Below are 12323 nucleotides of genomic sequence, written 5' to 3'. Positions count from 1 at the left end.
CCCAAAGCCATGGATGGGGCAGCTTCATCTGCTGCAGGGCAACCAGCCCATGGCAGGGGTTGGAACTGGATGGGCTTTAAGGACCCTTCCAACCCAAACATTCTATGATGTGACATGACCAGTGGGCCTGGTGCCATCTCGCCCCACAGGTGGAGAACATGCTGTGGCCAGGGGGTGGGAGCCAGCTCCCCAGCTCCATCTGCAGCCTGCCCTGCAAGCCTGGCGAGAGAAAGAAGCTGGTGAAGGGCATCCCCTGCTGCTGGCACTGCGAGCGCTGCGATGGCTACCAGTACCAACTGGATGAGTTCCACTGCAAGCGGTGCCACTTCAACGAGCGGCCCAACGAGAACCACACCAGCTGCACGCCCATCCCCATCATCAAGTTGGAGTGGAGCTCCCCGTGGGCTGTGGTACCCGTCTTCATCGCCATCGTGGGCATCATCGCCACCCTCTTCGTGGTGGTCACCTTCGTGCGCTACAACGATACGCCCATCGTCAAGGCGTCGGGGCGGGAGCTCAGCTATGTCCTGCTGACGGGCATCTTCCTCTGCTATGCCACCACCTTCCTCATGATCGCCGAGCCTGATCTGAGCACGTGCTCCTTGCGACGCATCTTCCTCGGGCTCGGCATGAGCATCAGCTACGCCGCGCTGCTCACCAAAACCAACCGCATCTACCGCATCTTCGAGCAGGGCAAGAAGTCGGTGAGTGCCCCGCGGTTCATCAGCCCCGCTTCCCAGCTGGTCATCACCTTCAGCCTCATCTCGCTGCAGCTCGTGGGCGTCTGCATCTGGTTCATCGTGGACCCGTCCCACTCTGTCATTGACTACGAGGACCAGCGGACTACAAACCCCCACTTTGCTCGGGGCATCCTCAAATGTGACATTTCGGACCTCTCCCTCATCTGTTTGCTTGGGTACAGCATGCTTCTCATGGTCACCTGCACTGTGTATGCTATTAAGACCCGCGGGGTCCCGGAGACCTTTAACGAAGCCAAACCCATCGGGTTCACCATGTACACTACTTGCATTGTGTGGTTAGCCTTCATCCCTATATTTTTTGGGACGTCGCAGTCAGCAGAGAAGGTAAGGGAGGTGGAGGGGAGCAGTGTGGCTGGTGGACCTGTGGGCTGCCAGGAAGGGGCTGAGCAAGGAGGGATGCTTTTTCATGAACCATAAGAATATCTTAAGTTGGAAGGGATCCATGAGGACGTGGTCTTGCTGGCTTGGATATGGTAGTAGGAAGCACTGATTTGAAACCCCTTCTTCACTCGGAAGGGTTTTTTTGTGATTTTCCTCATTCTTCCCTTCCTGTCTTGTGTCATTTCCCCTCCCCCCCTTTTTCTGCACGCTGTAATCTCCATTGCTTCTCTCTGAACAAGGATGGTGGAGGCTGTCTGCTGCTGGGTGGGGAGGATGGGCCCATGGGGCATCTGGGGATTGGGCAGATCCAGGCCCAGCATCATTAGCACCAAGGAAAAGCAACCCTGACCTCTACCTGTCTTTTCTCCTGTGCCAAATCAGTGCTCTCTGAAATCCCCCAGAGCTGGGAGCAGCTGGAGATGAGGGAAGGGAGGAGCAGAACCCTGCAGCACTTCAGCGGGGCACACGGCACCTTGCGCCTTCTCACTCGATTACCGCCTTGCTGCGCTTTTAATTAACACCCGTTTGTTTGACAGCACGATGCTGACAGCAAATTCCTCAGCGTGGCTGTGAATCACACAGGCTGTGATGGGACGTGTGGCCCCGCTGGAGCTCTGAGTGCCACTCTGCAGCGCTGCACAGGATGGGCAATGCGAGCAGTGGGTCTGCTGAAACCCACCACCCCATCCGCCTGCCTCCCTCCCTGTGCTGGGGGCAGTGCGTGCTCTACCAGCCTGGGTGAAACCCATGCTCAAGTGAGAACAAAGGAAAAAATCTCATGAATGAGAAAAAATCCCCTTTGCCTGCCAGACAGAACGGGAATCGCGTTTGTGTTACATGCGAGCAGCTCACGCCTGCCAGCCCTGCGCTGCCTGCAACAAATAAACCTCACTGCTGCTATTCCCTACAAATCCCTGGCATCAACATCCCCAGGGTGACTGCCACTCGGATTCCCCTTCTGGATCCATCACAATTAGGGTAATTATCCCCTGAGTGCGTCCCCATTGATGCCGAGCTGCTGAAGCAGTGCATTTTGGAAGCACGTATTACAAGAGTTGGCTTGCTGCAGATCTTTTGCTGTGGGCAAGTGTCCTGGAGTGCTGGCTCTGCTCAGAGCACCGAGTCTGTACTCACACCTTGAGCTTTGCCTCAGCTAAAAAATCCCTTACCAAGGCATCCTGCTCTGGCTAGAGGAGTGAAGGAGAATTAAAGGAAATAAATGGAGCCTCTGGCTGCATTTCCATTTTGATGAGATGGCAGGGGAGATACTAACAAGAAAGCAGGTTTTTTAAGAAATTATTGCAAAACAAAAGCTCCCTTAAAGCCGCCTTAATGTGCTCGGCATACTGTGGGTAATAAAGATGGAAATGATAATGATTGTAGATTATGCGCAAGGTTGCTCACCTCTTCACTGCAGCTTGTCATGGGATAATTTAGGGCTGCCGAAAGCTGGCTGTCAAGTAGCAATTCGACAATAGGCTGTGCCTCACTTCGGGGGCTTGTAATGCGCAGGGCTCCTCTGTTATTAGGCTGCTAACAAGCTGATTAGAGGCGGAAAAAGTGATGTTCCCAACTCCCCTTGGATGTGGTCTCTTTCTCAATGCCTGTCGCTGCCCAGCTGTCCCAGGAGGGTTGGTGGTGGTTTGGCTCAATATGAGGATGTGCTGCTGTAGGTGCCTTTGTGGAACGTCCCTGGGGCACGGGGTGGCTGCAGGGAGAGGAGCAGTCAGACGGATCGGGTTGGGTGCTGCTTGGTGCTGCTGGCCTCAATGTTTCCACTTTGGTTTGTGGTTTGAGGGAGAAAAAGGTCCAAAAATGTCATTGTGCAGCCTGCACGGTGGGGTGGAAGCTGGGGGTGTTTGTATGGGCATTGCCCTGCAGTGGTGTTGGCGCTGCATGGAGTGCTCTGTGGGGTGCCTTCAGATCCCCATGGGAAGGGCCACCCTCTCCTCTGCCCCTGTGCTGCCTGGACTCATCTCCATTGCTGTCCCTGCAGAGCACAGGTTTTTGGGTTTTGTGGAGTTTTTGGGATGCTGTGGGGCAACCTCCCAGCAGTGCGCAGCCCGTCTACCACAACCCCAAATGCGGATGAAAATCCCCATTTTCCTTTTATTTCTCTTTGCCTCGTGCCTACAACTTTGCATGGAGGTGGCATATTATTACAACAAGTCCCCCAAGCCTTTGCTCAAAAGAACCTCTTATCCCCACCGATCCCAGTGGATTACAGAAATAGCAAGAACAGAGGATCTAAAGAAAGAGACAATTTCCTGCGCTGATAAGGCAGCAGCTGAACAGCGGTGTCATTGTCTGGTGCTCTGTTTATCACATTTGCTTTCAGCAAGGGAAGAAGAGAGAGAGAGGATGAATAAGGAGTGTCCAGCAGTTTGCTTAGTGCTGCTGGGGAAGGGATAAGTGGGATTTTCCTTCCCCAGCACCCACTGCAGGGGCTGAGATTGATGCTGCTTGCACAGCTTGCTCGGCCTCTTGCAATGTGTGATTATTGCCAGATGATGCTGAACGTGGGTCATTGGTGCCTAGGTTTGGGGATCTGTGCTGGCTTATTTAGGGTTGATGAGGTCCTTGGATGCAGCAGCATCTTGGCTTAGAAAAAGGTTGGTTTCTCTGATCCAGGCAGTAAAGAAAGGAATGCTGCTGAAGGGGGAAGCGTGGTGTCCTCTGCCACCACAATGCTCATCTCAAAGGGCTTTGGGGGCAGCTCAGATGTTCTTAGTGGAGAGCAAAGGAGGGCCCTGGGTTGGAACCCAGCTGAGAGAGTGGGAACCGAAATTGCACGACATGGTCATGTTGTGGTGTGGCCAAAGGTTCAGTGTGAAGTGCTTTGTTGTTACCTTTAGACTCCAGGCTAAAATATTCCACTTTGAGCCAAGAAAGGGGGCTTGCTGTGGTGTGACACCAGCACCAGCTGTTGAAAATGGGGCTGTTTGTAGCAAATGGCCCCTCAGGGAGGGCAGCCATGGTGCTCCTGTGAGACCCCTGGAGTGCTGTGGGGGGTCGGGAGGGGCTCAGAGCAGAGCTCCCTGATCGCCAAAACACCTCCAAATCTTGAGGCACGGGTGGGAGTCAACAGCATGGAATGTAACACGAGAGCTGCAAAGCGAGGCTCCTCCAAAAGGCATCTGCTGGAGAGCAGTGGGCCAGAGAGCAGAGCCATCCATGGTGGGATACAGGGATGTCACATCGAGCTTCCCTGGTCCCCAGGGCAGGGATTGGGGTCCTGGAGCTGCTGACCCAGTGTTGCCCTCACTGCTGGCAGTTCTGTTCCAGGACACTTGTGGGAAAACCTGAAGAGCTTCAGCCAATAAGAGAAGCAAGAGTAGGGGGAAAAAATAAAATAAAGGAGCAGATATTCTGGCACAGAGAGCTGTTTTGACTTTTCCTGATGAAGTGACATTTTTATTTCTAAAATCTGCCTAAATTGGCTCTGTGTGCATATAGGGAGAAGGTGGAACAAACAAACTGGCGTGTGACAGCAATAGGTTTTATTCTGGGGACAAACCAAACTTTGCAGTTGACTCACCGCAAGCTTTGGTGCTTTTTTTGCTTTTGTGCTTTGGGGATTGTGTGGTTCCTCTTAAAAGGGGAGAACAAAACAAGAGGTTTCTTTGCATGGTTGCATCTGGGTCCTGCAGGTCCTGGGGTGGGATGGCAGCCCTGGCCAAGAGCTGCTGCCTCCCACTGGCTCTCACGAATGGGACAGAGCTGTGTCCTTGTACCTTATCCCTGCAGAGCACTATAGACCTTCCATGCACTGAGGCAACTTCTTGCTCCTGGGGCTCCATAAGATGCTGCCAGGAGCTGGGGCACACCAGTGGGTGCCTCTGGGCTCTGCCCCCCAGATCTCATGAAACAGCAGCAGAAGAAACCCCGTGCACCAGACAGCTCTAGGATAAGGTTCAGAAAGTGCATTAAACCTCCTTGTTAGTGATCTGCAAAGCAGCCCCAACATCTGTGCACAGCTGGAGTAAAACAAACAGTGTGTGCACAAAGCACGTGAAGACCTGGAGCTCACTCCCTGCTCAGCCAGGGGAGACCCAGGCGTGAGCCATGCAGCATAGGAGGGGATGCTGACGGAGAAGGGATGGGTGAGAGGTGGGGATGGGAGGAGGAAAAGAATCCTTTTGCCTCTCGTCGCTGCCTGCTTCAGATGCCCCTGGCTTGTGAGGAGACTGCCAAACACTTTCCATAGAAAAATGGATTATTCTACAGTCAGATTAATGGGCTTTCATTTTGCAAAACATCTGTCACTGTTAGTCCTGGACAGTGAGCGTGAAATTAGTTTTGACTGCAGAAAGGCAACGTCGGTGTGTAATATGTGACTTACATGACAACGGCCCACAAACCAGCTGGGGAGTGGGGATTACCTGGTGGGAGGTGGTGGGACTGTGGGTGCTCCAGGCCCTAGGGATGAAGTGTCCTCCCTGTGCCCATCACCATGGCACCAGCGCCACCCATTTCCCTCCGCATTCCGGTGAGCCGTGTTGGACTGAGCTCGTCCCTTTGTGTCTTGCAGATGTACATCCAGACCACGACGCTCACCATCTCGGTGAGTCTGAGTGCCTCAGTGTCCCTGGGCATGCTCTACATGCCCAAGGTGTACATCATTCTCTTCCACCCGGAGCAGAACGTCCCCAAGCGCAAGCGGAGCCTGAAGGCGGTGGTGACGGCGGCCACCATGTCCAACAAGTTCTCTCAGAAAGGAGGCTTCCGTCCCAATGGAGAGGCCAAATCAGAGCTGTGTGAAAACCTGGAAACACAAGGTAATGTGGCTTGTGGTGGTGGGGCAGCTGGCAGGCTGCAGCCATGCTATGCTGCGCTGCGTGAGTGCAGGCAAGAGGTGTGCTCTGGTTATCTGCAATGGGAGAGAGCATCGTCTCCTGCCTGTTGGCAGAGCAGATTCCCTCTCCATTTGTTTATTCCCACTCTAAAAACACAATTTTTCACCACTGTAGCCACATGGATAAGATAGAACTTATCTTGCCCACTCCCTCCATCCCCTCTGCAAACCCACGTGCGTTATCCCATGGGAAATGCTGGTGGGTGGCTGGGATGGGAAATATGCTGGCACTGCTATGAGAGACACCAGGGCTTCCTGAAATCTGTGCGCTTGCAATGAGCATCTGGGAAAGGATCCTAACAGGAAGGCTAATTAGGATCTAATAGGAAGTCCATAATAGGGTCTGGTGGGAAGATGGGTGCCCCCAGAACCCAGATGGGGCTGAGGCTGTCCTGGGCACACAGGCACTGCTCTGATGTGGAGAAAGAAGCCTGGGAAACCCCTAGAAAGGGAACGTGTGACTGTTCTGCATTTGGGTTTCCAAAAATAGAGCCTTGCAGGAGGAATAAATGGTTGGAGCCAATCCTGTTGAGGTGCTTTGAGAAGAGAAATCTTATTTGGGCTAAATCTGAGAAACCCCCCATAGAAATACTAGCATTCCTCGTGCACCACCACAGTTTCTGGATTCCAGCATCAGTGGGATGGAGTCCAAACTGCTATTCCACAGATAGCCATGATTTCCTTTATAATCCCACTCTCGCTCCCTTCCCAGTCTGAGCTATTTCATATCCCTTGGCATCATCCGTATAAGCCATGTGTTCACATCTTCCTGTGCAATGGCTCTTCTTGGCTGTAGCCCTCTATGCGTCTCCAAGGGCAGTTTCTCTGCTTAATCCACTTTTTTAATCTACCAGCGTGAGCTGTGGAAGGCAGCTATGTGGTCAGAGCCCTTTTCTCTCCATGTTGGAAGTTGCTTTTGTCAGATGCTGTCACAGCTCCTTGTGGCCTGTGGTCCCACCCCAACGTAGCAGTGGGTGAGGGTTCCCCTCCCATCCCCTTTTGTCTGTGGGGATCTGTGGGCTCACTGGGAGCAGACCAGCCCCCATTTGGGGAGCCAGGCTCCCCATGGCATTGCTGTCAGTGGTGCTGTAGGAGCATCAGCGCATCACCTCCCTCCAGCCAAGAGCATCTCATCCACAATCCAACCCCACATCATTCCCATGTGCTCTCTGTTGCTGTGCTGAACATCCTTCTCCCCGTGGGACTCGGAGCAGCAGCCTCCAAGGCTGAGATGTGCTGGGAGCAGGAAGCTGAGCTCCTGTCTGCTGCATCTCCAGCTCCGATGTGTTGCGCATAGGGAATTGGGGAGCTGGGTGTGCAGCAGAGAGCAGCAAGCCTGGCATGACACTGCTGCTAGTGCAGGAGGCACTGAGGGGCTGTCAGTGCCAGGCAGAGGGGCTGTTCTTCGCTCTGTCACCAGCAGGTCACGTATCCTTAAACAAACAACAGAATGAATAATTCACAGGGCTTTGATATGGGCAGATTGGCTATGAAAACACTGCAGTTAACAAATAGCTCTGTCAGCTCTAATTTCTTATGGCCTATCTAATTGTTATCTGGGAATACCAGTCGAAAATCCGCAGTGAGGTTCATTTGTCGGCGAGGCACTGAGACAGAGGGACAGCATAGACTGGGCATGCAGGTGTTCTGTGTGGATGGCAGAGCCCATGGGTTGTGTAAAGGACGCCTCTGTACTGCTTGTAGGGCCCTGGCATTCCCTGTGTCCTTGGCTGAAGGTGTCTGCTGTCATCCGTGGGGATGTTGTGGAGTGGGTTCTGCAGAGCATCGTGCCTGGCTGCAGCACCAAGAAGAGCCAAAAGCTGTGAATCGCTGCCCACAGCTCTCCCTGGTCTGTGGTTGCAGCCCAAGGACAGCTGCACAGCCCTGCAGGGAGCTGGACAATTTCTTATTCGGTGGCATTTTCCTGGCTCTGGGCTTGGCTGCAGCTTGTCCAGCGCATCTGGGACACGTGCGGCTTTGTAGCCATTGCTCCCTGCTGTGTTTGTCTCTATGCTGAGGGCTGGTGGCTTTGGGATGGTGATGGTGAGTTTGTGTGGGTGTTCTCCAAACCTGGATATGGGGTGCAGTCATCCCAGGCTGGGATGGGGCTGCGCTGGCTGCATGCTGCCGTGCACTCCTCTCTCACCGTCTGCAGAGCAGGGCTGGGGCAGGAAGAGATGCTGGGAGCATGGAGCACCTGCAGGTCTGTCTGCAGAGGATAGGTGACGTGGCTGGGAGGCACATCCTAGGGCTTCAGGATGGTCTGTCTATAGGGCTCAGCCCTTCCATCACAGCTCTGTGCCATCGCAGGAAGCCAGCACCGGTTGGATCCATGAACAAACCCCACCAGCATCTCCCCAACCAGATCAGGGTCATGGGATGGGATGAAGAACCACAGAATCACTAAGATTGGAAAAGTCCAACCCCAGCCCAGCCGCACCATGCCCACTAACTGTGACCCTCAGAGCCACATCCTCACTGTTCTGAACCCTTCCAGGGATGGTGACCCCACCACATCCCTGGGCAGGCGGCGTGCAGGGCGATCGGGCAGATAGCACCACCTCTGCCCAGCTCACCACTGTCTCTCTTTTCAGCACTGTCCACCAAGCAGACCTACGTCAGCTACAGCAACCACGCGATTTAACTGCAGCCATCACAACCGCCTGGCACAGAGGGAGGCTGCGGGGGGAGCCGACCCCAGCGCTTACAGCAGAGCCCAGCGGGGAGCAGGACAGGGAGGTGACAGTGGGGTCCTGCTCTGGGCCAGGCTGGGGGCTGAGCTCCCAATGGAAGATGATCAACAGCAGCAAAAAATAAAGTAAAAATCAAGAAACAATGGAAATTAAGCACCGACCACCGTGACGATGCATGCCTCCCCACAGAGGAACAGTGGAGCAGAGGGGATGGAGCGCGCGGAGGAGGGGACAGACTGCAGCGAATCTTTGGGTTTTTTTCCTGTATCTTGGCAAAAAAAAACCAACATTTTCCCTGTTCTGGAATTCGTGAGGTTGTTTGTGGTTGTGCAGAACCTTCTGTTTTCTTTCTTTTGTTTTATTTTTAATAAATTCTCCCGTTTTCTTTTGTCCCCGTCTTCCTCCGTCCCCCTTCACTCTCCCTTCTCCAACCAAATTCTCTATGTTGCAAAAAGGAAAAAGAAATAAAAAATACATAAAATTAAAAAAAAAAAAATTAAAAATAGCTGGAGAATGAAATAAAAATAAAGTAAAACCTAGACTGTGTTCAAAGTGCTGATTTCTATAGGTGGTTACTTAATGTATGTGATGACCATATGGATTGAAATATGTCTGCTTTATGTACCGACCAGTCAAAAAACAAACAAACACACACACACACACACACACAGAATTACAAAGTTCAGTGCCTGGATGTTTATGAATTATTCGATGACTGTGTAGAGCATGATCATTTTTATACGAGGAGATTTCTAATAAAAGACCATGGTTTTGCACTCGGCGTTTGCTGCCTCTTGGTGACTGTTTGGTGAAGGAGTTGGGATGGGGGGAAGGTTTGGGATGGGGCTCAGCATCCTTTCTCTGTGGGTGGGTCCATGTATTGGGATGAGGTAGGGACAGAAAATGGCTCAGCATCACATCAGGACACGTGCTTATGGCTTGGGGTGGAATCTGGGGCAGAAAGGGATGAGGTCTCCTTGTTTGCCCTTTCCCAAGGATGGCTCTGTGTGCACAAAGGTATTTCCCCTTTTTTTCTCCTTTTCACAGGTGAGATCAGCTGCACCCCCATCAGGACCCAGCTGGGGTAATTAGGGCATCTCTGGCTCACTGCAGCCCTGTCCTGATGCTCCCAGTGTGGAGGATGTGGCCCCAGTGTCAGCCTTGGGAGCAGACCATTGCACCAGACATGTGGTGCCCAGCTTTGGAGGGCTTTGGGGTTGTCGCTTCTTGTGCCTTTGTCTGTCTGCTCTGGGAGGGCACTTGGAAAGGCAAGGTAACGAGTGGTTGCTCCAAGCTCCTCTTTGTTGCTGAGATCAGATGGGAAGTGGGAAAATGAGGCATGCACAGATGCTGCTGTCCCAGAAAGTTGCCTCCAGCTCTGGGGCAGGCCGTTGCTTTGGGTGCTCTGCAGCAGCTGGCTGGAGCATCCCACCCTCAGAGGCAGATTGCTGAGGTGTCCTCCCATCCCTTTAGCTGTATTCCTCCCAGTGAAGTTATCCAGTTTGGGGTGTTTGTAGACCTGATTGCAGCCCCTAGCCCCACTCCTGTACCTGCATCCCCCAGGGGAGGTCTCAGTGCTGCTCTGAGTGCTGCAGGGACCATCAGCCGTCAGCACTGCACTGCTCCCTGCCAGTGTGGGGAGAGCAGAACACGGCTGGAAGGCAGGAGGTAGGAGAGAAAAAAGGGATATAATGAAAAGCCTGGAACTTTGATAAGATCACACTTGTCAAAAGAGCTCCTCAGGAGGAAAAATTGCTCTGCTCCTGCTACATCCATCACTGTCTGATCGGATGCGAAATGCTGCTTGGTTCAGAGGGCTCCCAGAAAACCTGAGTTGATGTCTCTGACTTTGTTTCTGTTTCTGAGTTACCAATCTGCTGGTTTTACAAGCAGCTTTCCACCCCAAACTCTGCCTGACAGTGACGGGGATGGCTGATCCCACCTTAATTACAGCGTCTCCTTGCTCCTATGAGGGTTGCTCTCCTCCCATGCGGGATGCTCTGGGTCCTCCAGGGGAGATGTAAATGGAGAATACCTGCTGGCACCCAGCAGATCCTCCTGCTCATTTGGTCTCTGATGATCTGGGGAGGCTCACAGCACGATGCAGAGCCTGGAGACTGCTGGGGAGCAGGAGGAAAATCCAAGCCAGCCCCATGCCCAGGCAGCTGTTGTAGCAGAAAGGGATCTGAGCTGTACTAAGGGCTGGAGGGATGGTGGGCGCTGGGCTCCAAGGGCCAATCCCAAAGCAGTGCTTCTGATGCTTGAGCAAGGAGTCACTCGGCCAATTTCTGAATGTAGTTTCAAGCAGATTCATGTCCCCCTCTTGCTTCAGGCCCTGTTTGAACACAATAGCTACCCTGATTTCTTGATGGATCTGGTGGAGTGTTAAATCAAAAGAGTCCTCATGTGGGCACTTATTTTGGTGTAAGCATGCTTTGCTGCAATTCAGTCTCACTCCTTACAGACTTGCAGCCTAAAAGATGGAAAGATGCTCTTAAGCAGACACGCAAAATATTTGCTCAAGTCCAACCTCGCTGGTCTTGGAATGGAATTTTAACTGGCCCCATTTTTATCAACTCAAAACCCACCCTTGCTGGCACCATTCCCGCACGCTGCTAAACAGACCTGCGTCCCTCCCAGCGCTGGCAGATGCAGTGACCTCCGAACACGGCTGGTTAATTTTGTATGGCATTTCATGACACAGTGCCGCTTAATTCTAGACGCTTATTTGATTATGAAAGCTAATTAAAAGGGAGCAGTCTATCAGCAATTGAGATGGATATAGAGCGCTGCAGATCTGGGCTGCGGAGCTGCTATCTGCAGAGGCTGCTGGGGCATTTTCGGGAGCTAGCTGGCATCTCTTAGGGTTTGATTTCAGTTTTGCTTAACATATTGGAAGGCAAGATAGATATTGAGTGTTCTGGTGGGGGGAATTCCTGGTTTTTGGCACTTTATGCACGTATTTTTGGTCCCTGTACTGAAATCTGTGCTGCTGTTCTACTTGCCTCTTTCCCATCTTAAAAGCATTGCTCTGATTTTTCTTTTATTCCTGTGAAGGACTGTTGAATTTAAATAGCACTAATTGCTCGAGTTCCCCCTGGGGTTGGCCTGCACGTTTCTTCACTTCTAATGGAAGCTGAGAAATGGAGAAGGAGCCCACGGCAGCGCTGCCTCCCTGGTCTACCTGCTCACGTCTCATCCTCCACCTCCTCCTCTGAGCTCCCCCTCAGTGCTTTTGGGGTCCCTTTCTGTTGTGTGTTAGGTCCTGGAGTTGTGTGTGCATGCTTCGTGCGAGGCAGCAGCGTGGAGCCCATCATTAACTCTGTTCTGCAAGAGGCAAATTACAGACTTCAGTGACGCAATTAGGCCAACTCCATAGGAGATGGAAACACAAAATCATTTCTCTGTAGATTTCTCAGCCTCGTCTCTCGGTTGCCCACCAGCCAGGGCTGGAACCCTCCTGTTGAAGCCATAGCAGAAATCATGTGTAAGCAAATCTGGAAGAAGCAGGTGGATTGGGAAGGTGGAGGATACAACACCAATGGCGTATCCCTTGCTCCAGGACAGGTCTCCAGCCATCTCCTCTCCCACTGGGAGAACTGCACAGTCCCAGTTGGAGCTCTGAGCTTGGAA

The 12323-nt window shown here is 52.6% G+C and overlaps 1 protein-coding gene across 1 annotated transcript in view; it reads left to right on the top strand.

Annotated features, from left to right (window-relative positions):
* Positions 1–9193, top strand: part of GRM4 (glutamate metabotropic receptor 4) — a 40702-nt gene extending 31509 nt beyond the window's left edge. The window contains exons 9-11 of the mRNA XM_052698321.1: positions 150–1085; positions 5674–5920; positions 8592–9193. Of these exons, the coding sequence (XP_052554281.1) occupies positions 150–1085; positions 5674–5920; positions 8592–8641 (1233 nt within the window). The 3' untranslated portion in view covers positions 8642–9193. The remainder of the gene's footprint in view (positions 1–149; positions 1086–5673; positions 5921–8591) is intronic.
* The last annotated feature ends 3130 nt before the right edge of the window (positions 9194–12323 follow it).

Source organism: Tympanuchus pallidicinctus, unplaced genomic scaffold (genome assembly GCF_026119805.1).
Source record: "Tympanuchus pallidicinctus isolate F22 unplaced genomic scaffold, pur_lepc_1.0 scaffold32, whole genome shotgun sequence".
NCBI classification, from domain to species: Eukaryota; Metazoa; Chordata; class Aves; order Galliformes; family Phasianidae; genus Tympanuchus; species Tympanuchus pallidicinctus.
The sequence above is the reverse complement of the archived record's forward strand: the minus strand, read 5'-3'. Positions and strand labels throughout refer to the sequence as shown.